The sequence below is a fragment of the Lynx canadensis genome, chromosome A1, assembly GCF_007474595.2.
Source record: "Lynx canadensis isolate LIC74 chromosome A1, mLynCan4.pri.v2, whole genome shotgun sequence".
Classification (NCBI taxonomy): Eukaryota; Metazoa; Chordata; class Mammalia; order Carnivora; family Felidae; genus Lynx; species Lynx canadensis.
In genome coordinates this window covers 19,545,409-19,570,735 of record NC_044303.2, presented here as the reverse complement: position 1 = coordinate 19,570,735, position 25,327 = coordinate 19,545,409, and the positions used below count along the sequence as shown (strand labels likewise).

The 25,327-nt window shown below is 43.1% G+C and overlaps 2 protein-coding genes across 3 annotated transcripts in view; one reads left to right on the top strand and one right to left on the bottom strand.

The window, feature by feature from the left end:
* Positions 1-25,327, top strand: part of WDFY2 (WD repeat and FYVE domain containing 2) — a 177,317-nt gene that overhangs the window by 144,785 nt on the left and 7,205 nt on the right. For both annotated transcript variants that reach the window (XM_030309887.2, XM_030309903.1), the window contains exons 7-8: positions 10,223-10,349; positions 21,906-22,011. In XM_030309887.2, the coding sequence (XP_030165747.1) occupies positions 10,223-10,349; positions 21,906-22,011 (233 nt within the window). The remainder of the gene's footprint in view (positions 1-10,222; positions 10,350-21,905; positions 22,012-25,327) is intronic.
* Positions 19,074-25,327, bottom strand: part of DHRS12 (dehydrogenase/reductase 12) — a 58,539-nt gene continuing 52,285 nt past the window's right edge. Inside the window, exons 9-10 of the mRNA XM_032593444.1 lie at positions 20,780-20,865; positions 19,074-19,128 (exon numbers count right to left, since the gene is read on the bottom strand). The gene's annotated coding sequence lies outside the window, so the exon portion shown is untranslated. The remainder of the gene's footprint in view (positions 19,129-20,779; positions 20,866-25,327) is intronic.

Below are 25,327 nucleotides of genomic sequence, written 5' to 3'. Positions count from 1 at the left end.
ATCGGGTGAGCATGAGCCCCATAGTGGGGGAACAGGAGCCCTACCTTGGTTGAGCACGAGCTCCGCTTTGGGTAAAACACAAGCCCCAGGTGAGCCAGGTTCTCTACATAAGCCCCAGGTGAGCCAGGTTCTCTCTCTCTCTCTCTCTCTCTCTCTCTCTCTCTCTCTTTCTCTGCCCCTTGCTCACTTGCCCCCCTCTCTCTCAAAAATAAAAAATGAATAAATAAAAATTTAAAAAAATGAATAAATGATACTATAAGGAGAAAGACTTGTCATCCAGGTGGTGAGACTGGTCTAGACTCCAGGTGTGTGAAGCGCATGCAAAGCCCAGAGTGGGAAAGCGTGAACAACGTATGGAGTCGCACGGGCGGTGTGGAGAGTCAGGGGCGCAGAGTACAGGTTGAACGTACAGGCGATATTAACAACTTCGGACAATGTTCTCAGGCAGTGGGAAACCAGTGATGAAGTAAGCAGGGTGGTAGCATGGTTTCCATTTTAGGAAATCCCTGTGGCAGCAGTGGCGGTGGTTGGGTGGGGGTGAGAATGGATGTGCCAAAACCATTTGGAAGGAAGGCTAGGGTTGGAGTCCCACCTGTTTGGACTGGGAGGTGGTGGAGGGTGTGGGGAGAAGAGGAGGGATTCAAGATTGTTTTAGGAGATTGGGAGTCCGCAGCACTTGGCATTTGGGGTGGGAGTGGCTCCCAGGTTTCCATCTGGAGCATTTGGGTGGATAGTGATGCCATTTGCTGAAACAGGAATGCTAGAGTTTAGAGCAGTTTGAGGAGAGAGCACCGTGCTTGGAGCTAAACATCTTCCTTCCATTTTTTCCACTCTGGCTGAAGGGTGGTGGAGTATTCTGATGACAGGGATGCCCCAGGAGTGGTGGCAAGGGGACAGCTGGATGTCCTTTTGTGGATGTCAGGAGGAAAGCATAGTCTAAGAGGTAGAGCACATTCAGCTTTACAGAAACATCCCTCGCTTCAGCCCGAGTAACTGCAGAATGTAGTAAGTGAAAGGTCAGATATTTTATTCAAGAGGCCTTGCGGTTGGAGACTCAGGTGGCTCTTGTGTAGTTACAGGGAGGCTGTTCCCCTTCCTCACCCTGCAGGGTAGGCTGGAACGTTCCGGGCGAGGTGCCATATCGCACTCGTAAAGACAGATCTGGCAGTTTCCAGCCCTGACTTTGCAGCACTCCGTGTAGTCTGTAGCTTTTGCAAGATCTGTTGTAAAAGTCTCTTAGAAATTAGTTGGGCTGTGCATTTTGGTAACACGTATTAAATTTCTAAAAATGCTGATACTCTTTGATCCAGTTTCATGTTTGGGAATCTCTTCTAATTCAGTAGAAACATGAACAAAGCTTTACAAATAAAAATTTTCAGCTTGGCGAAATTTAGAATAGTTAAAAGTTGAGAAAAATGTAATGGTAAGTGAAATAAGGCACATCCCTGTGTGGGGTATTATGCAACCATTAAAACCTATGTTTATGAGAAAATGTAATAGTATAGATAAATTTTATAATGACAAAAACCTTTATTTTTGAGAATAAATTCATTTATGATAGAAATTGCTCTGTCAGCCATGTATTGTGAAGGTCACAGGCAGGGAGAAACACACCATGAAATGAGGGGGCAGAAAGATGGAGTCTGAAGCGAAGTCAGACGAAATGACTGTCATTTCAAATATCATAAACCCGGAAAACCCACAATTGCTGTGGCCCCTGGCCCTCGCACTCCGACCTAGATATGGAAGGTGAGGAAGGTGCCCTGGGTGTGGACTGCACACAGGTGCGTGTCTGTACTGTTCTGGAAGGCAGGCTCGCTAACAGCCGTTGCCTTTCTGTGCTGCCGGACGCATCTGGAGGAAGGACTGTTCGTCAGGAAGCTGTCTGCTGGGAAGACTGCTGGGAAGGAAGAGTCCAGTAGGTCAGCAGCTCTCCTCTCCACCCTTCTGTGCCCCCCTGTGACTTAGCGTGCTGCCTCCCCACCGACCCCTACCCCAAAGCCCTGCAGGGCACCTCTGTAGTGATGGCTTACTGGTTTTGTTCATTGTCTCTCACTCCTCTCTGCCATCCGATTCAACCGGCCAGGTGCTTACCCGTTTATTAAGCACCTACTGTGTACCAGTCACTGCACACTATGCTTGAATACAAAGATACAGAGTAAAATTTACCATGGGGACAGATTTATAATCTGACAAGGTTCAACGTGGTGGGTGAGTATAGGGCTAGAAACCACACCCAGAGGTGGGGACCTCGCATAGATGGAGAGCGTTGAGGAAGGCTTCCTGCAGAAGTCACCTGAGCTGCACCTTGAAGAGAGAGTTTACTTAGGGTGATGAAAGGTCTGATGGGCCCTCCAGGCAGAGGAGTAGCCACAGGTCCCATGAGAGAATGGTTTCACCAAACAGAGCATGCGCCCTTCTTCTCAGAATGAATCCCATCATCTTCTGCTGTGTTTGTGTTGGTCCAGTAGGGTCTGAGACTTCTTGATTTCATTATATCCTCAGAGCCTAGCGTGGTATCTGCCGTGTAGAAGATGCTCAGTAGATGCTGGTTGCATTGGTTTGAAATGAGTGCTGTGAGTGCACTGGTTTGAAATTGTGGTTTGCAATTTATAAGCCAACATCCAGGAGACCCCATTGTTAGGACATGTACGTAGAGCTGGGAGGGACCTCAAAATTTATTTGTTTTTCTCCCAGCCCCATCCTACTTCCCATCTTGAAGATTTTTCTTCCATCTTTTCCACTCTTACTGAAGGGTGGTGTAATACTCTGAGCCCTAGGGGGTGATAAATATACCCTGACTTTGACTTTCTTGAACCTGTCATTGATTTTTCTCTTCCTGACTCTGGGTTACCAGGAACTCCCCTTCCCGGCTCTGGCCCCTTACAGCCTGATGTAATGTGGAAAAAACTAGAGATTGGTCTTGTTTTTAAAACTTGAATTGATCTCCTGATGGCTGGGATAGTTTGGGAACAGGCTGATGACTGCCTCAAGGCTGACTAAACAGAGGACACTGTCACAGATGGTATAGATGGGGTCTCCTGCACTATAATCATAGCTAACACTTACTGAGCGCTCCCCATGTGCTAGGCACTATTCTATATGTTGATGTGTATGTTAACTCATTTAATCTCAACAAAATTATTGTCAACCCTGTTGTACAGATGAGGTTTCTGAGGCACAAAGACATTAAATAATTTGCCCAAAGTCACTTACCTAGTAGGAGTTGAGCCTAGGATCTGGTTCCAGAGCCTGTGCGCTTATACTAACCACATCTAAACTTCCTATTGCTTCACCATAAACCATCCTCATCCCATAGTCACCAACAAAGAAGGCCTGCTTCTCATGGTGCGGTGCTTATAGATGTGGGTGTGTACTGGTAGGGAGTTGAGAGGGATCCGTCACTTGGCACATGGTACGTCTTTTTTTTTTTTTTCAAAATTTTTTTTTTTTTAGCGTTTTTTATTTATTTTTGAGACAGGGAGAGACAGAGCGTGAACGGGGGAGGGTCAGAGAGAGAGGGAGACACAGAATCTGAAACAGGCTCCAGGCTCTGAGCCATCAGCACAGAGCCCGATGCGGGGCTCGAACTCACGGACCATGAGATCATGACCTGAGCCGAAGTCGGCCGCTTAACCGACTGAGCCACCCAGGCGCCCCCATGGTAAGCCTTTTTTTAAGATTTTCCATGTTTATTCTGAACAGGATGAACAGCCCACCCAATTAAGTCTTTAATTATGTCAAATAAGCCTTTCTAACTATTCTTTTTACTAGTGCCCACCATTATTTAAATCTGATATGATGCTTTAAAGAACCTACCCACTTAATATGTTGTCTTAGTCTATTCAGGCTGCCCTAACAGGCTATCATAGGCTGGGTGGGTTAGAAACAATAGATATTTGTTCTAGGAACTGGGAAGTCCAAGATCAAGGCGCTGGCTGATTGAATGTCTAGTGAGACCACTTCCTGGTTTATAGATGGCTGCTTTCTCACTATAAGCTCACGTGACAGAAGGGACTGAGGAGCTCTCTGGATTCACTTTCATAAGGGCACCAACCTCAGTCATGGGGGCTACACCCTTATGACTTAATCACCTCAGAATATCGAGGATTAGGTTACAACATAGGAATCTGGGGTGGGGGGGGGGGACACAAACTAAGGAGAGGAAAAAAATACATTAGTCATCATTCCCTTTTCTGTCCCCAGTGGCTTAACCAGTCAAGTAAGACCATCTCCAGAGCGTCTCCTTGAGATGAGCATTCACTGACCTAAAAGATGTGAGAAGTAGAATAAAGGCTGTCACACAGACAACATTGGTCAACTAGGAAAAGAGATGCCACTTGCCTGTTCCAGGTGCTAGGAACAAGGCAAAGAACATTCATGTACTTACTTCAATCATTTGCTCACTTGTCTGTGTTTATTGAGTGTCTCCCGTAAGCTGAACAGAATTCTAGATCCTGGAGACACTGTGGTGAACAAGCCAAACCCTGGCCCTCCAAGAGCTTATATTCTGTGGGGGCAGTAGACAATAACTATGTGTTCTGAAGAAAAAAATAAAACCATAAAGAGGAGAGTGGTAAGAGTGACCAAGGACGGTCTCTGTAAAGAGGTGGCATCTGAACAGGGATCTTTGTGAAGTGAGGGCATGCACCAGTGATAATCTGGAGGAAGAGAATCACAGGCAGAGGCAACAAAGTGCAAAGAGCTAGAAGTGGGAATGAACCTAGCATGATGAAGGGGCATCCAGTGTGATTAGAGCAGAGCCGGGGGCGGGGGCGGGGTGGGGACGGGGGAAGCTTCACAGTAGGGGCAGGAGCTAGATCGTACAGGGTCTTGAAAGGCCACAGAGAGGAACTTTGCATTTTACTCTGAACGGGATGGGGAACCATCGGAGGGATTAGAGCAAGAGGTGTCATAATCTGCTCTGTGTTCTTCGGTGGTCGCTTCAGCTGCTGTGTGGAGGGCAGACTACAGAAACAGGAGTAGAAGCGAGGAACCTGTGTAGGAGGCCGTTCACACAGTCTTATAGTTTGGGGCTTTTTTAACTTTTCATTTGGAAATAATTTCAGACTTTAAAGGAGCTGCAGAACAGTGCAGAGAGTTCTGTACATCCTTCACCCAGATTCCACGGATGTTAACATCTTTGAAAACTACAGCACAGATACCAAAATCAGGAAGTTAACGTTGACAGAGTCCTGTTCCCTAATCTACAGACCTTACTCACATCTCTCCAGTTATCCCACTAATTGCCTTTTCCTGGTTCACAGTCTGATCAGGACCACATGCTGCATTTCCTTATGTCTCTTTAGTTCCCTTGAACACGGAACAGTTCTGAGTCTTCCTTTTTCTGTCATGACCTTGGCATTTTGAGGTCATTCTTGGCATTCTAGCCAGAATGTCCCTCCCTTGTAGAATGTCCCTCCATTTGATGTTTCCTCGTGGTTAAATTCAGGTTATGCATTTTTTATGTGAATACCATGGAAGTGATGTTATGTCCTTCACAGTGGATCGTATACAAGAGGCGCATGATGTTGATTTGTCCTCTTTCTGGTGATGTTAACTTTGATTATTTGGTTAAGGTAGTGCGTGCCAAGTTTCCCCACCGTAGTCACCCTTTGTAATTCATAACTATTTTAGGAGGAAATATTTTGAAGCCGTGTAAATACTATTTCTCATCATATTTCTGCCCAGTAATTTTACTATCCACTGGTGACTCTTACCAGCAACAGTCATGACTGTGGTGCTTGCTAGATTGTGCTTTTTCTAGTCCTTTTCTCTTCGACACTTTTTGGTTGGAATTTTATGGTAAGGAAAAGCTTTCATTTCTCCCCCATTTATTTATTTATTTTTTAAATTGTTTATACCAGTATGGGCTCACGAGTTCTTAATTATTTCTGTGTGTGAGGATTCATTACCACCATTGATTTATTTTCTTGCTCACATTGTCCCAGATTTGACCAGTGGAACACTGGCTTCTTCATGGTGGTGTTTCTGACCCTTTGACCTGTCCCTTTGCTTTTTGATAACCACGTCTTGATATTTCTGACTCATGTTGTGTACTACCTGCCTCGGCCCTAGAATTAACATTCATACAGCCTCGTTTCTTTCATTGAAGAATAGATAGTATGAGGGGATACTTCTAGAAGCCAAACTCAGGGTGCCATGTGTGCTCACTGTTAATGGCAGGGTGGAGGGATCATTGCTTCTGGGCCCTCAATAGACAGAGCTAGAAAATATGTGTGCACTCACACATCTGTAAGGATTTCTGTAACTTTTATGTGATGTCATACGGATACTTCCAATTCCATTCTAACACCAAAGAGTTTATTCTAACCTCCCCCCAACTGTAACTCCTATTATGAGTGAGAAAGTCAACTCTCATTATCCTCGGTGTATTTACTTGTTCAATCCTAAAATACAGAATAGGTTCAGAATTGCTAACCTATAACTCATGTACAAACCTACTAACTAAAGTACTGTATTTGTGTACAAATCTTATATTTTGCTTCGACTGTGTAGTCAAATTACTATTTTCCAAAGTTACTTTTGTCAGCTCGCCCCCTCCCGCCTTTAGTGTGGTTATTGTATCATTCATTTGTAATACAGTTAGGTTCACTTGTTCCTGTTTATATTCTGTTTGGGGTCCACACCCTGCCCTGTCAACACACTCCTTGTTAATTTTATTTACCTATTTTTGAGTATGTGAAACAATATGATTCCAAAACCCAGAACCAAACAAAAAGTACACTCAGGAAAGTGCCAGTCTGCTTCACCCCTTCTCCATTGCTGTGCCCAAGCACCTGCTGAAGTTAACACATCTCATTCATTTATTTCCCCTTTTTTCTTAGATGAAAGGTAGTGCAATATAGCTGTTCTTTGGCACGTTGCCTTTTACACTTTACAGTGTATCCTGGAAATCCCTTTCTATCCACCTAAATGATTCTGTTCATTCTTTCTCATAGCTGCGTAATACTGTGTGGATGTACCATAGTTAATTCACCCACTCTCTTATATGAGCATTCTCCTTGTGCATATGTATCTATGTATTACTTGGTGGGGATGGGGACAATATCTTCACGATAAACTCCTGAAAGTGAGAGTAAAAGCTAAGCACAGGTATGGCTTGTTGGATACAGCCTTCCCCATTGTACTGGTTTGCGTTCTCATCAGTGATACGTGAGAGTGTCTTTTTCCCCCGAAGGCTTTCCAACAAAATATGTGTCATGCTTTTTAATTTTCTAGGAAAGAATTTTGATAGTGGCTCTTATGCAAGGATGGTAGTATTAGAGGTGGCAGAAGTGCTTAGACTTTAGGTATCTTTGGAAAAAAACAATTTAGAGTTTATAGTGGATTGCTTTGGAGGCTGATGGAATAGTTCCCCACCTGAGGTCTTCTCCAATTCTGGTGAAACATAAGGCATCAAGATTAACAGCCTAAGGTAGTAACTTCTTTTTATTTGCCTGATTTATGAAGCTTTTGGTGACTCTCACCTTCCTCTTGGGCCAGCCTTATTACATATATGGCATTATAATACCTAATGCTAGGCACCTGGGTAGCTCAGTTGGTTGAGCGTCTGACTCTTGATCTTAGCTCAGGTCTTGATCTCAGGGTTATTAGTTCAAGCCCCACGCTGGGCTCCATGCTGGGTTTGAAGCCTACTTAAAAAAAAAAAAAAGGCTCTAACAAATAATTTCTAACATTCCAGTGGCTTCGTGTAGCAGAAGTTTGTCACTCTTGTGACAACTCAGTGTGGTTGTTTTTGTTCATTCTGTTTTTGTTCATTCTGGTTCAGTCTGGTTGTGGATTTACAGCTCTATTCCATGTGGTGATTCAGGGACTCTGGCTCCTTCTAGAATGTAGTTTCTCCATGCCCTGGGGTCTTGGAGTCCTCAAGGAGGAAGTACAAAGAGAAAGTGAAAAAGGGACTGCTCTGGTCTGGAAGGAACGCAGATTACTTTCTGGATTCTGTTGCTGAGAACTGGTCACATGCCCCCTAGATGCAAGAGGGCCCCGTAAATGCGGTCCCTGCAGGACAGCGGCTTTCCAGGGAGCACTCCATATATGGAAGGGGAAGTATGGATCTAGGTGGACGATTAGCTGACTCTGCCACAGGTATTTAACAAAGTAAGCCATTGGGTACCGTGTGGGAATAAATAACATGTTTTGCAGGATGGAATATCCTGAAATTACTGAAGCATGGTTAAATTTAAAAAGTACAGTGCAGCCCCCCCAAATCTGTGGGGGACAAGTTCCAGGACCCCGCAGTGGATGCCTGAAACTACAGATACTACTGAACCCTAGATATACCGTGTTTACATACACTGTAATGAAAGTTATGCGAACGTGGCCTGCCTCTGAAAGCATCTTCTTGTACTGTGCTTCCCCCTTCTTCCTGTGACGAGGGGAGATGATCAGATGCCTTTGCAGTGAGATCACGTGAGATGGATGGCATAGCGTTAGGCTACCGCTCACCATCCGAGGGTCCCGCAGAAGAACGATTATCTACTTCCGGACCACAGTTGTCCACGGGTACCTGAAACCCCGGGAAGTGAAACCATGGACAAGGAGGGACTGCTGTAAGCATGGAGTTCAACAGCAGGAAACCAAGAGGAGTTGTATAAAAGGAGAAGCAATATTTAACTTTTGAAGGGTCAGTGAGTCTGGTAGAGGAGTTCCAAGTAACAAGGATGGTGGGTGAAAAAAAGATTCATGTGTTTTCATTCATCTGCTCCTTCATTCATTCAAGAGACAACCCCAGAGCCTGTCTGCTGCTGGCCCGTGCTCCGAGCTGTTATGTGGTGGTGGGGGAGGAGATGGGAGTGTCGGGGGGGGCCCCTGCAGGTACACTGGTGGGTTGGGGTGTTTACTCCTTCGTGCCAGCAGAATGTTACACAGGTATAGGGAGAAGCTATTAAACGTAAGCCAGAATAGTGGGATTTTTTTTCCCTTTTGATCTTGGGGAGGAAAAAAAAAACAACAACAACCTTCTGAGAATGTTATGTGAAAGAAACTTTCCTAAAAGCTTTTAAAGTGCAGCGCTTTGTTAGAACAAATTGATAATCTAAATAAGAAAAAGGCAGATTTGAAGAAGCAAGATGGTATTTTCTGTTCTTTTCAGAATATAATATTTTTCAATAATGTAAAAAAATGAGTACTTCTCACATTCTTAAGTGTTTGTAGGCTTTGTGCCCATATTATGTGGAAAAAGTTAATATTGTTCTCATCATGCAGGAGTTTGATTTATAAGGGGACTGCCAGAGAAAGATCTGTCATAATATTTCATTGCCGCACCGGTAGAGTAATGCTAATAATCAGCGTGTGTGTACCTCACGCTACAGTTTACAGAGGGGTCCTATGTAACGGATCCAACCTCATTATCACCACAACCTATGAAGTAGGTAACGGCCAGGTTGATATTATCATTAGTTGCATGCAGATGTTCGGATGTAGCCCCATTATCCCCATTTACAGTCGAGGAAATTGACCCTTAGGGATGTGCATGATGTGCCCCAAATCTGTAAATTTAAATTCCCAAAGAGAGGAAATAAATTTTAAATTCCGATGTTGTAGTCTAATTATATCTGTGCTGAAGGATGAAGAATCTGGGGCTCCGGGGTGGCTCAGTCGGTTGGGCGTCCGACTTTGGCTCGGGTCAGGTTCTCACGGTTTGTGGTTCGAGCCCCGCGTCAGGCTCTGTGCCGACAGCTCAGAGCCTGGAGCCTGCTTCCGATTCTGTGTCTCCCTCTCTCTCTCTGCCCTTCCCCTGCTCACGTTCTGTCTCACTCTCTCTCTTGAAAATAAATATTAAAAAAATTTTTTTAAAAAGTAAAGAATCCAACTAAGCTATTGAAAACTCCATTTACTTCTCATCTGTTATTGTCAGGGTGGGAGGTAGACAGGAGTCAAGGAAATATGGTTAATACTTCCAAGTAGTGTGATATTTTCCATTCTTCGAATTACGTCTCTTGTCTGTCAATTAATTGCCTTTTTCATTTCCTTTGGTTTTTATATAATTGATTTTATGGTATATTAAGTTTTGGGGAAAAATGCTGAAAGGGCAGGGCTTTTACTCTGGGAGTCCGTTTTTTTTCTCTTCGGGGACTTACTTGTGTGTTCTCTAAGCAGAAGAACTACACTAGATCCTAACGCCTTGGCATTCTCATTTATTGGTGAATGCTGTTGTTGCCTGGTGACGAATGTCCCGCTGTGTCTGTTCTCTCAGGTGGGGTGACTGCTCTCTGTTGGGACCCTGTCCAGCGAGTGTTGTTCTCCGGCAGCTCCGACCACTCCGTTATCATGTGGGACATCGGCGGGAGGAAAGGAACAGCCATCGAGCTCCAAGGACACAAGTAAGGCTGCTGGTGCTTTTACTAAAAACTCTGAGAAAAGATTCCCTTCTGAAAGCCTAGAACAAAGGCGTGTGCTCCAGTCTCTGTGGCAGGATCTTCGCATGGGAAGGAACCCGGCAGGCACTCAACTAATGGCCACTTTGAATTGTATCCGTACCTAAGTATGTTTATTTATTTACATGTCACCTTGTTTAATTCCATAGAGGACTTGACAGTGCCTACAAAAACCGCGAAGTAAAATAATGGCAGCAAACAAATAAAAGGTAAAAGTGAGAACCAGGGAGACCTAAGAGTAAAAATTAGAGAGAGAGGAAAAAAAAAAAGCTTAAAAATAGAAGCCATGGAGGCCTACAGAATTTCTGTAATTGAGTTCAGATGTGGTGCCAGGACTCCCGGCAGCTTGAGGAAGAGGGGAGAGATAATATTCTTACACAATAGATTTTGTACTTCACCACATATTTATTGAAGACTCGCTTTGATTCCTATCAGGCCCTCTTCTTCCTTGAGGGACGATTCCACGGGCCGAGAGGAAAAGCAAAGGCAGCTTTGCGTTTCCTTGGAGCAGACTCTTTGCCGTGTGCTGAGAGTCACTAAGGAATTTTTTTTCATGTAGATTCCTGGCCCCTGTCTTTGGAGATTCCGGTCACCAATGTGGAGCTGAGGCACCTCTGTTGTTCGCAGCCTCCCAGGCAGCTCTCCTGGTGGCCCTCAGACCACACTCTAATGGCTGCCCACAGGCCCCGGGGGCACATACTGGCCGTGTGCGGAAAAGAACCGTCGATTTGCTTCAAAGCTCTAAGCTCGTCTGAATTGTTTTTAACTTGGAAAGTTTCCACAGTGATGTTAGCAGTGACTCTAGACATCTGTAAACAAATGTTAGTGGGGCTCCCAGGAACTGACTGGTGTTAACCAACATTAGCTCTTTTTGTAAATCTGCCCGGAAGCACTCGTTTTAAAATGTTCCCCTAAGTAGTTAAATTTTGCAGTTGGGATTATTACTGATTGAATTTTGGAAGGCCCCTGCACAAGTCATTATTTCAGTGTTAGAATTTAGTCTTAGAGAGCTACTGATTAGGCCTCCTTTCCCACATTTGAGAACAGACCCATTGTCTGGGGCCATGTCTGGCTTGTGGGGCCACTCGGACCTCATCATCAGCTCATTAAGAGGAATCGTTCCCTTGTGCTTATCTCCATGGCAAGGGGACATACATCAGTATCATATGAAAGGAGTTGACCTCATCCGTGTAAGTGAAGAAAAGGAGAAGGCAAACACAGTCCTGTTTAGTAATGCTCAGTTATTATCCACTCTGCCAGGTAATTCTGCCACCTCAGGCTGTCTCAGAGAAATAAAACGCCAGTTTTGAATGAAGAGCAGTAATATTTGTTGGTCTGACTCAGATGAACTCATAACTAGTTTCATTTTTGCACCGTGGTTAATAAAGACTGCAGGCAATCTGGCATGACCCGTCCTCAGGGCGGTAAAGTATGAGAGTGCTCAACACCAGCGTCACTGGGTGCCGAGTGCCCTCGTGCAAACTGTTCTGGAAAACTTGCGCCTAGAGTTTGGTAAGAAAGGAAAAGCTATGAAGTTGAGATACAGTCTCTCAGTCCCAGAAAAATGGAACCTGGGCTAATAGGTATTCTCGTTTCTAAGGAATGCAGACCTGACCTTTTAGAAAATGGAACAGACCATACTTGGGAGTCCATCCTGTTACTCTGTACCCTTAGAACCTAGTGGGCCGGCAGGCTGGTGAGATCAGGAGCCACTGGTCAGCCCTGGCTTTAAACAGGAATAATGGCCGTAGGCCTTTGCCTGGGGCTTTATTTATCTCAAGCTGAGAAAGGAATGACGTGAACTCTGTGGTCACCATCACCGGGCCTTAGCCTGGGAGGGGCCACCTGGTGTCACACAGCTTGGAGAGATGAACTTCCTCAGCATCAGTTGGTGTTAACCCTGGGTTTGAGTGCCCGAGGTGAGGACGGGGAAGACACCAGAGCTGCTGGAAATGGGAGGTTGGGACTCACAGAAGGTGGCGGAAGGAAAGGGGCCAGGGCAGCAGGCAGGAAGGGGAGCATAGCGCCACACAGCCACCATTGCTTTGTCCTGAAAATTGGCCACTGGGTTGGTGTTCAGTGATTCTTGTCTTTGAATGGAGCTTAGTATTTTGCCAGAGAGCTTCTGAAACACACAGGGACCTCAGTGTAATCTTCCAAGAACCCTGGATATGTAAGAGGGAAGCCCGATGTCATTTTTTTAGATGAGAATATTGAGCTACCACCCTCAAAGCCTCCAGCTGGTAGCTTGGGTCTCTCAAACCTTCTTTCAGTCCAAGAAAGCTACTTAGAGCCTTCTTTGCATCCTGCACTATACTAGGTACTGGGGCAGAGAAATGAGCATTGACTAACAGATGGCCCCTTCTGTGCTCCATGATGTTTTTTTGGTCTCTTTTCCACTCTAGAGGCCAAAGAGTTTCTTCGTGGGGCCCGAGGCTGCCCCTAGCTGTCCTACAATTCCTTATGTTCCCACCTTCCCCTCAGGGAGACTCTGGGTGGTCAGAGTTCCAAATCAGGCACCGAGTTGGTGAGCTTGGGAACTGGGCAGAGCCGACCCGACCAGAGAGCCCCAGAGGAGTGGAAAGACCACCTTCCCCTTTTGTGGGAATATCCGACCCCGATGTGAAGGGGCAGCTTTACGGGTCTTCTGTCCTGGGTCCTGTGGCTTCATTGCATCCTTCAGCAGAAATAAGACATTTGTGCAACTAATTTGATCTGGTGTGTGAAAAACCCATCAAAGCAGAGAGAGCTTTAGCACTAGAGTAACTGAAATGTTTCCAAGTCCAAGGGAAAAAAGCTAAGAAAGTATACTTCTATACAATATTCTCTGCATTTGAAACATTTTGGTATTTTTATTCCCTGTAGCAAGTGGACCATGATTGTGTGCTAGCTCTGTGGAAGGAAAGGCAAAGAAAAGGTTCCAGTTTCAGGGACCAGTTATGTTTCTGAAGTATCCGTTACCAGTTGGATGGATATTATAGGAGCATAAGCCTGGACATTTATTGTCCCATGCCCACCGTGTCAAACCTAATAACGATACTTGGGCTTTTTAGATCCTTTTTTATTCTTAGATAATACCTGTCATTTCATGACCAACTTTATGACCATAATTTTCCTTTCTAGCAGTATTTTTCTCAGTCTTTTAAGACTTTGTGGCAATTTAGTTTAACGGTAACTCGATTTAAAGCACAGATGAACTTTTTGGGATGGAACCCTCCACCAAGACTGGGATCTTCGGTTACGGGGGACGTGGTCACAGCCCCGGCTGTTGGCACACATGGCCTGTGTATTTGCTTCCTTTTTCCATAGTCCCAGCTCTTGGTTTTTCTCTTCCGACTCTTAGCATGTATAAGACTTTTGCTACAAGCATCTTCAAAGCCTTTTGGTAAAGAAAGGGACGGACTAGTCAGTGGGGCATCTGGGTGGCTCAGTCAGTTAAGCCTCCAGCTCAGATCATGATGTCACGGTTCATGAGTTCGAGCCCCGCATCAGGCTCTGTGCTGACAGCTCAGAGCCTGGAGCCTGCTTCAGATTCTGTGTGTCTCTCTCTGCCTCTACCCCGCTCACACTCTGTGTCTGTCTGTCAAAAATAAATGAACATTAAAAAAAAATTTTTTTTTAAAAGAGAGGGGCTATTCGTCGATAAATATCCATCGGGAGAATTTGTACCTTTCCCTCTTTATCAGGTAAATTGCCTGTCAAGTTAGGAAAGGAAGTAGAATTCTCACATTCATCCTTTCCTGGGTTTGGGGAAGGAGAGCAAGGGTCAAGAGAGCAAGGTTTCTCTCTTTGCGAATCTCAGATTTAGGAGCATTTCTCATTGTATCACTGGAGAATTATTAGGATACAGGGGAAGAGATTTTTTTTCTATTTCTCACTTAGCTAATGCATAATAGATCAAAGAATTCGAAATTAGGGTTTTCATGGAGAGTGGAATCTTATCCGAGGGGTGGTGCTCCGTGGTGTGGTCATTAATTGCTGGCCTCTGGATCAGGCCAGGCTGCTTTTGAGCCAGCCCTTCTGGCTCTAAGCAGGGCTCTCTATCTCTCCGATCCTCAGTTTCCTCATCTCTAAAGTAAGGATAATATTGGAAAGGAAAACCCTCAAAGGTTGTCAAAAACCATAAATGATATAATGCATGTAAAATAATCAGCACAAGAGTAAGGGACAGTAAGTGACAGGTGTTAAGAATATTCTTGTGAATGGGGCGCCTGGGTGGCGCAGTCGGTTAAGCCTCCGACTTCAGCCAGGTCACGATCTCGCGGTCCGGGAGTTCGAGCCCCGCGTCGGGCTCTGGGCTGATGGCTCGGAGTCTGGAGCCTGCTTCCGATTCTGTGTCTCCCTCTCTCTCTGCCCCTCCCCCATTCATGCTCTGTCTCTCTCTGTCCCAAAAATAAATAAACGTTGAAAAAAAAATTTAAAAAAAAAAAAAAAAAGAATATTCTTGTGAATAAAAATTATAGTAATTTGTAAATCAAGCTTTTGGATAGGATTTGTATTTCTCTCTGAACATAGCATTTTAAGTGGAAGTATTGCCACATGTACCTACTCCCTCAATTTATATTACACTCAACAGAAGTTTACTGATCTCTGTCTATATACCAGACTTTATAGCAGACACTTCGGATATGAAGGGCACTATGGCAACACCCACTGCCTAAATGGTGCTATAGAGGCATGAGAATGGGGACGAGGTGGGACAGTTTGCCAGTTGTACTGAAAAATGGGAAGCCTCAGTGGAGGGAGTCACTGTTGATTTGGATCTTAGGAGATGAATGTGTTCTCATTGTTCTGAGGATCAGGAGGTTACCCAAAACAGAACTGCATGAACTCAGTACAGTGTTTTCAGGAACTTGCAGGCGGATAGAAGGGCAGCGGCTGCTCTGATCTTCCGTCTTAGCCGGTAAACAGCCAAATGTTGCCAATCTCGAACCAGCACTCCCAGTAGGATCCTATGTTCCGGTTCAGGCTGGCTGTGATCCAAGGATTCCCAGGGAGGCAGATCCATCCAGGGTCCCTTTGGTGTGAGATGGCCCCAAGTATCTGTTATCCGGGGGACCTCACATGTGTGGATTACTCACGAGCCTTTTCTGGTCCTTGGAGGTTTGGGAGACTTATGAATGTGGGGGCTCTGAATATAAGAGAGTGAGTTCTCTGGGAGCAGGTGCATGACTGATTAGATTTGCACCAAGTAATCTAGGACTTTTCATCAAAGAAATGAAAGCTGCTGTACTACTCTTAGGATGTAGAAGAGGACCTAAGTTGACATTTGAGCAGATGTTACCTTATGTCTGAAAATCTGTTTGAATAAAAAGAATAAAGGCTTCTCTACCCTTTTTCCTTAACAAGCATCAGACACAGCACCGGCCTCAGGGGCATGCTACCTGTGCAGTCACACAGGGCCCCATGCTTGGATGGGCCCCATGCTTGGGTTAATGTCCTGCTGTCACCATCTTGTCATTGTTAGTACATTTTTAGCAAGGGGCCCTGCATTTTCATTGTGCATGACGCTCCCCCCCCCACCCCCCAAATTATGTAGCTAGGCCTACTAAGGCCTGTGTTCCCTCTAGGGCTGGTGAGAAGGGAAATGAGGCCATTGCCAGTAAGTGTAGTCTTTGTAGCTGGCAGATCCTGGTAGTTGTGAAAAGTGAGGCTTTTGTGCACCGGTAAGAGCATTTGCAATGCAGGACTTGGAGCTCTCACCCGTGGAATGATAACCAGTTTTGAAATGCTTTCCAGTATAAATGCTACACTGATGTCAGATGAAACATGAATGTAAGAAGAAGGTATCTTTTGTTCTTTATAACCCTCAATCTGTGAACCTGGGGATGTTCCCTTACCTCGTTTTTAACTGCAAGGTGGTTAGATTGTGAATCCTTAAATCAAGAAGTCCCTGAGCAGCTTTATTACAAAGCTTGGAATCCAGCATTCATCACTGTGTTCCACTCATCTGTGTTGGAATATTAACAGTATTGGAGTCCCATAAATTATGTATTGGTTGCTGAATGTTGCTGCCAGCTATGAGTGGCAAAGCAGTTCCTTCTGTAGCTTATTTTGGTTTTACAAGATCACTGATGTGTATCAAGATGCCTTAACAAATGAAATGTAGTTCAAATCACCGGGTTACGAGTCTGTTCAAGTAGATAGATTTTCCTTCTTGCCCTTGAATGTCAGAATGGTGGCGCTCCATACTTTAAAATGTGTGAAGTAGCAGCCAAGAGAGACAGAAAACAATTGACTCTTTTGTTAACAAATACCCAGTGAAAATGTTATATTAGTCATTAATTACTAAAGGGACTAGTAAGATGTTACACCAGTTCAAAGGAAAACCCAAAGAACAGACGTATGCATAGACAATGGAGAACTGAAATGAATTTGTAGGTGGATTCACAATTGGCTTCTTCTGTGGGAGGGGGAGGGCAGGGGGATTAGTTATATCATCACTGGAAAGGTTCATTTGCAATAATACCAGGTTCGTGTAACTTACAGAGTTATAAAATAGCAAAGTTAATGGTACTGAAAGATGCAGACCCCTACAGAATCAGACAACCCCAAAAGGTATGCTAGGTATTACCTGATATTTCATTTGAAGATACCAGTAATTTCTTTTTGCCCATTTCATTCCTTCACAGTCTGCCTGATAGTTCTTCCCCCACCCCTCCTATAATCATAATAATCTCAAAGATTATTCTCAATCACAAAAGGTTGGTCTCATAAGGTTTGGCCTAATTATTTACATTGTACGGTGAAAGTGTTAATTAGCCATATAGGTCTTCTTGGTTTGCTTTGCAAATAATAGAGCCAAAGAGTATTAAACAATAACTATCAAGCCTGCAGAATTAACTTCTGCCTGCAAGTTTTTATAAGGAATCTTGGATTGGGCTTTTCAAAGCCTCTGTTATTGGCTGTACCAAGATTAGGAAAGCTAGCCCAAAAGATTCTGCACCATATTTCACCTGTGGTATTTACAGCTTTGGTTGACTTCCTCGAGGTTGCCAACGTTTGCCAGGTCCCTGGCCTGGTAGTTTCCTTACTATCTGTAAGGCCAGGACCCTGCAAAGCCAGTACTAGGCCAGTTTTCCTGGGAAGACTTTATAAGCATTGGCGCCATAAGTTCAAGTGGCTAGTCATATCTGATTCGATGAGCATCGTTCTCTAATATGACACTCCAGGTAAAGACCTGGTTGCCAAGTCATATCCTTTGGATGGAGGCTAACTGAACCTACAAAATAAATATATTGCCATTAAATTTAAGGGGATCCAGTATTACTGTTTTAATTCCGGGGGAATCATTGAAAACTGGATGTCATGTTTAAATGTTTCTTTAGCTTATAAAAGCAGAGTTTACAAGATTGTAGGTTAGACGTAGGGTAAAAAGTAAGAGAAAAGGCAGCCTCATAGATCCAAAGAACATTTAACAATATTCCAGACATATAACCACAGTAAAATGTCCCTCTTCAGTTCATTCAGTCCTGTGTAATTAATTCTTGTTCTGCTGGTTCTTGCTTTAGTAGTCTGCATTCATGAAGCCATCTGCAGCCAGACTAAAAAGAGTCCAGAAATCCAAGGAAATCCAGACTTGGTCCACTAGCACAGCTTACAAATTGTCTAAGCCGTGTCAGCTCTGTAACCTTTGCCTGAGAGTCTGTTCTTTGAAATAGCAATATTTTAAAATACCTGGTACATGTCGTCCTTTTCTGTGAAACTCTCGAGATTCTCCTTTCTGGACTGTAGCTTATAACAGAGCCCTCAGGCAAGCATCAGAGTGAAACAAAAGTTATCTATAGATTATAGAGACTTTAATGGTTAGGTTTTTGTTTTTTTTTTACTGTGACAGATAATATCATAAGGGAGGAGAATAAAATTCTCTATTGAGATAGCCTACATAAGTGTTTCCCAAGAGTTTTGATCATTATTTCCCCAGAGGGGAAAACATATTATAGACAATGAGAGCTCTGATTAATCTCCAGGGTCCTCCCATAAAATATGCAACCTTAGAAATACTTATATATTAATAACATCTATCTATACTGACTTGACCTAGGGAAGACTGAGCATCTCTTGTGATCTGACAACTCGTCCCATGAAACTCTTAAAATAGCAACATAGCAAACGAATACAGTTATTTATAGCATCTCTCTTTTTATGAGGCAAAGGAACACATCTTTACAATTCTCAAGGATCCCTCCAGGAAATCTCAAAGATAGCTGTAGGTATAAAAAGTATCCCAAATTTTTTATTTTATTTTTTCAAAAGACAGGGTACAGTCTGGGAAGGCAAAATCAAAAGAGTTGTCAGAGATGTTTCTGGGACTTTAACCAAGTCAACATAAAGCTCTGAAAATAATTGTGGTGACACACAAAATCTTTGCTAGCTAGGCAGATTCTATAGAAGGTAAAAAATATCCTTTTGCATTGTAGTCAAAGGCATTAATCAGTAAGGCAAGGAAGCAGGCCATCAAAACTGAGGGAACTACGCCAAGATTTTAATGCATTTTATTGCTCTTTTTTCAGACTCAAGTATTATAAACCAAAGCAAATAAAATTCACATTCCAAGTTTTATCCTTCATTTTTCTTTCTCATATTCTGGAACACATTTATACTTTACTTTAGAACTGCCTTATTCATCCATATTCTCTCAAAAATGTACAATGGAGTTTTCCAGAGGCTGCATGACGAGTGGCATCAGAATAAATGCAGAAAGAGATGTTTATCTGGCTTGCTCCTGTAAAGCCACATACTATTTAGAAAGAGTTGCAGAAATGTTCAACAGTGCTATTTTTGTCATCAAAATTTGTCACTTTGGGAAGTACAGTTAATTTTCATCAAATATATGTTATTTATATTAAGATGGAATGGATTCGTTGCTAATTCCAAATGAATCGATATTTTTTTTTAATTCTCAATTCTGACTTCAAATACAATAAATATTGATAGTTATCACTTATTTAAACCAAAGCTCTTTAGTGTCCTCAAATAAGTTTTAAGAGTGCAAAGGGGTCCTGAGACAAAAAACTTCGAGAACCATTGCTTTAAGACAAAACTGTTCTGTTTTCTCTTTGAAAAACAAAAGCCCACACATCGTCATATCTTGTTTCCATTACTGCCCCTGGCATAGTCTCAACCATCCATTTTAATTATAATAATTAACCAAAGTAACTAGTGTATATCTCCTAGAGAAAATTGGGAGGAGGGAGGATGTGGATAATTGAAAGCTGTCACATACAAGCATCCGAGCAGAACAGCAAAGCTCAGGAGCGCACACCACAGAAATTTCTCTTGGAACATATGCCACTTTTATGTCTCCTTAAGGTGGCACACGTGGACGTGTTCATTGGTGACTCACCTAAGTTGCAACCTGTCTAGGATGTACAAAATAAAAAGGAAGTATATATAAGCTTAATATTATGCTTTGTAATCAAAGTTTCAGTATTCTGACTTACTTGGAAATTATCTAAGTGGGTATCCAACGATTATTTGTCAATTAGTTCAACCTAATAGTAATCCATTTTAAGTCACCTAAAGATCTTAGGGATTATCTGTAAGTTGATGTGCCATAACACATAATTGCTAGTTATAGAGAAACTTTATCAAAACACTTAATTCAGTTGCATTCAACACGAATTTATATTTTTAATAGTCTTAAGCATTATATAGGCATCATATTCGCTTGTTTGACCAGTTATCCTATATACACTTATAAGAAATCAACCCCATTAAAATAAGTTGTACACTTGTGTTATACTTAACACTGATAAATTAGAAAAAGACTAGCTGTGTTTTAAAATGTAACCATACTAGTCTCACTTGCCAAAGAATTAGCCTCAATTCTCTGAACTTAGGTTCTTAAAATGTTATTGAGTTAGTATTTTGTGTAAAAGAATTTTTAAGTCTAGTAAACTTAAAGTTTTAGAGGCCCAATTTCCTTTTTTTCTGTTAAGTTTAGGAAGAATGAATTTCTATAAACATTTGTTTCTCTTTATAAGCCAAATAGAACAAGTTCTTATAATTTAAGAAGTACTATGATCTAAAAAAAAGAAATTAAAACAAGAAAAAAGAAATAATACTGTAATCTAAGTTATTGACACCCTCTGGAAATACAATAGCACTCCATATACGAGAGGGACAGCCTTACTGAAGTGTAGACGCAGACACACGGGGCTTTAACAGCATCTGTTCCACAACTTCAGCTGCAGGGCAAAAGGAAACACGAAAGCACACAAAAAAAAAACCCAGTCCAGATTTCAAGGAGTTGTTCTCCTTCCCAGTGGGCACAGAATCCTTAATTGATTTGAGCTCAACATAGAAACATAATCAGAAACAACCAAGGAGCCAGTTTCCTATTCCCTCACCCAATGGAGAATAACGTATATAACCTTTTGTTAGTGATGCTCAAATTGTCAGACCACAGAACTGGTCTTGGCTCTCCCCAAGAAGGAATAATTCATCAGCCATGTATGAACTAGAAAGAAAAATAAAACACAAAATGAGTAGAGAGGAAATGAAAACTAGAGAAAATAGATAGTCAGCAAAACTCAAGTCTATTCCTGCTTTGGTTTCACTCTGGAAGCCAAGAAATGGCACCCTTTGGCTTAAGCCACCATGATGTGCCTCACACCTCAGGCAACATGGTTTACCTCGATCTGGCAGGAATGCAGTGGGCATTCCGATGAATGACCTCCAGTACTCTTAAAGGATACTTTTGGGGGGGGGGGGTGCCTGGGTGACTTAGTCGGTTATGCATCCAACTCTGGCTTGGGTCATGATCTCACAGTTCATGAGTTCAAGCCCTACACTGGGCTCTCTGCTGGGAGCCTGGGGCCTGCTTCAGATTCTGTGTCTCCCTCTCTCTCTGCCCCTCCCACACTTGCACTCTATGTCTCTCTCCTTCAAAAATCAACATTAAAAAAAGATACTTTTCTTATAAAAGGTAAAATCAGGGGCACCTGGGTAGCTCAGTCGGTTGAACATCCAACTCTTGATGTCAGCTCAGGTTGTGATCCCAGGGTGGTGGGACTGAGCCCTGTGTCCAGCTCCACACTGAGCGTGGAGCCTACTGAAGATTCTCTCTCTCTCTCTCTCTCTCTCTCTCTCTCTCTCTCTCTCTCTCTCTCCCTCTCTCTCTCCCCCTCTGTCCTTCTCCCCGCCTCACGCACTCTCTAAAGTAAATTTTTTTTTAAAAGGTAAAATCATGACTTTAGAACAAATACAGCACAGACATGTGCCACAGATTTTATATATAATAAATCAATTAAGGAAAGGGATAGTACTATCTTACACTGAGTTCACCAATCAGCTTTTTCCCTTAAGTGTTGGTAACTGACAAAAACTCTGTCTTCCTGGGCCTCAGCATCTTAAATATTTTGATTCCATCTGATATCTAAGACCTGTGCTTGGGGCTCAAGGGTGAGCATGCGCACTGATTGACTTTGCTGGGCTTCTTGCCTTTAGGGCTTTCATTTGCTCTCCAGAACTGTCACTGACTTTTGCTTTCTTTTGCAGTGACAAAGTCCAGGCCCTTTCCTATGCGCAGCACACACGGCAGCTCATCTCCTGCGGTGGTGACGGTGGGATTGTGGTCTGGAACATGGACGTGGAGAGGCAGGAGGTATGTGTCACAGCAGGTCACAGGACCACTCCATGGCCGCTGGGCTGGGCTGTGCGGTTCTGGGTCTGCCGAGGAATGCCTCAGCTTCCCCTTCTGCTCATTTCTGCTTTATTTTATGATTAAACTGTGAAATAAGACATGTTATGTCAGAGAATAAAAAATTTTTGGGGGCGCCTAGGTGGCTCAGTCGGTTGAGTGTCCGACTTTGGCTCAGGTTGTGATCTCACAGTTTGTGGGTTCACGCCCCGTGTCGGGCTCTGTGCTGACAGCTCAGAGCCTGGAGCCTGCTTCGGACTCTGTGTCTCCCTCTCTCTCTGCCCCTTCCCCACTCAGGTTCTGTCTCTCTCTGTCTCTCAAAACCAAGTAAACCTTAAAAAATTTTTTTCCGTACAAAAGGAAATTCCATTTTTTTTACCCCTCACAAATTGGCATGTAACATTCATGCAATAGAGATTTCATAAGAATTTTGACCGAGACTAAGCTGTTCAGACTTTGAATCTGTTGCTCCATTCATAACCAAAGTTCAGGTGGGAAAAGGGAACCATCTATTTTCAGGCGATTACTCCCTAAAGTGCCCTAGGAGCATAGAAAACTCATGTGCTTTATGTTAGAGAACGGTGGCTAATGTGTGAGAAATGGTACTTGATGAAGTCAGAGTCTTTTTAGTTTGATATTAGTAGAAATATCAGAAATAACTATTTTTGTGCTTTTAACCATTCTCCAGATATAAATATATACTTTGTCATTTTTAAGCATACATTTAAGTTTTATCATAGGATTCTTTCTTTATGAGTTTTCTTTTTTCATCTTTGAGCATCTTAACAACTGATCTGTTTACTGAATATCCCCTTTGACAAGGACTTTGAAGTTAACCATTTTCTCATTTCCCTAGAACTACGCGGGGTGAACTTTCCCTCTGACAGTGTATATTCTTCTAATTTATTTCTTTGCAGGGTGCAAGACTTAGAAAAGCAACACTTTAAAAAGACAAAAGCAATTTCCCAACTTCTTTCCACGCCCTCACCCCAATCTCCTTTCAAGAGAGTGGTTGCTATTATCCACAATGTAATGCCTTTCAAATGCCAGTAATTAAATGCTTAAGAAGATTAAAGCCTGACTTGCCCAAACCATAAATCCATGGGAGTTCTATTAGTAACTAATTAAAATGATCATTACGCTTTGGAAGTGGGGAATTGTAGAATATGGCTTTTGAAAGCACCGCTTGGCCCCTTCAGTGTAACAGCAGGGAAATCGGTGCAGTGTGTGGTGACCACGCCAGCCAGGCCGTCCATGTGACTGTGGATTCTGTGCTGTAGCCTGCTTTGGGTGAGGGACGGTCACACCTAGTCTGTCCTGACTTCTTCCCAGGCCTAACTGACCAGACCAGGAGAGGGGGAGCCACCGGGCTCTTTTCCCTCAGTGCATGCAGCCTCCACCCTTGATGGACAGAGGCCCCAAAGAGGATAATGATGTGGTTTCCAGAGATGAAACCAGGTGGTTGATGGGCTGTCCTTTGAGTCATCTTGCTTAAGTTACACCCTTTGACATGCGGATATCAAAGGGACACTTGGTACTTGCTGACTGTTTTGAATCTTCTTCTTTGAGTGATAGTTCCAGCCATTTTTTGCAAGGGTCATCTTTTAGAAATGTAAAGACCTGAGATGTATCTGTGGAGCTTCTGGGTCCTGGCAAATGTTATGCAGGGTGCTTAACTCAGGAGGCTGGAGACTTGTAAGGAAGCAGTCCCTGTGCTGGCTGACTTCCTGGAAGAAAAGACATGTGGGTCTTTTCTGTTATTAAATGGTATGAAGGATTCGATCGTAGTTGCTGTAAGATAGAACATTAGTGCCGGGTATTTATGAAGGGGCGTTACCATTGTTGGCTTTCTCAGCAGAGAGTTTGTGCAAGGACATGGCGCTGAAATGAAAGATTGATGGGGCCCGGATGTGCTCCGACCAGAACAGGAAACACCACAAGTAAAGACCAGGTGAACAAGAGAAGCCACCCTATGCTTGTGAGCAGTAGAAGCAGTCAGAGGTGATTGGCGTTGGGGAGCAGAGGGAGACTGAGTGGCTGAGCACACATCGAGTTGACATCTCATAGGCTAAACCTGTGTTTCTCTTGTTCGTGAAACCCGTTTTGTCAAGAATCGTTATCATTTTTTAGACGTATATACAATACATGTTCTTTGTAGAAAAATCACAGAGTGCTCATTAACAAATAGAAAACATGTCACCCACCCCAGAAATATCACCCGTAACATGTTGGCAAAAGTCCTTCCTTATAGTTTGCTCTGCAAAAACACATGTATAAGCATTGCGGGGGCGGGGGGGGGGGTGGATAAAAAATGGAATCATACCACACATGCTGATTTTGTTCCCTTTTCCTGATCCTTACTCCCATTTCCCCCTCATAGACACCCACTGTGACGCATTTGATACATGTCCTAAACCTGTATGCTTCCTTACAAAAGATGCAGTAGTGTGTGTATGTGACTCTTTTGTGAATTTTCCTGCATCATAAGTGTTTTGAAAAATCACAACATAGATAAGTCTTTCAGGGATAAAATGTTTTTGCCTGAAAACTTTGTATTACTTTGTCAAATCTGTCTTTAAACTGATTAGAGCATGCAAATTACAAAGCAAATCAAGGCTTACTTCCTAATAACTCTTTGGTTTTGCTAAAATAAATAAACCAAGAATTGGAACTCCTAAAATGTCATCTTTTTACTTTTCTTTTTTGAGACAGTGTGTATAGCTTTAGGTTCATTTCTGCTTGGAGGTGGGAGAATAGGCTAACCCCCCAAATCTGTTCCATAACAGGTCTTCTTTGGAAAAGGATTACATCAACAGACAAAAGCCTTTCCGAGCCTTGGCTATGCTGCTGTCTGTTGAATCTCGTAGAGAGAGGGGGCAGGCTGTTGTTTGCCACATTTCTGAAACTTGTTTGATCTCAGGCTTCTTTTATATAGTAAGTGGCCTGCGAGTCACATTGGGGTTTCCTGGAATTCATTTTTGAGAAACCCTGGAGTTGGATATATTTGTCCAGTTTCCTTGGGTTCAGTGATAGGTGGAAAGAGATCAGTCTCTCTGCCAAATGATGAAATGTACAGAGTTGAACATGGAACTCTAGAAACAGATGTAGAGTCACCATTTGCATAATCCGTAAAGATTTGCTAAGGAGTAACTTTAAGCTTAATACGTCTTTTAAACTCATTTGAAACAGTTTCGAGTACTCGTGATGGGGTTGGGAAATAGCGAACAGAGGCGGAATAGTATGTGGTCCATGAGGCAGAGAGCAAAGCCTGCACCCTTGC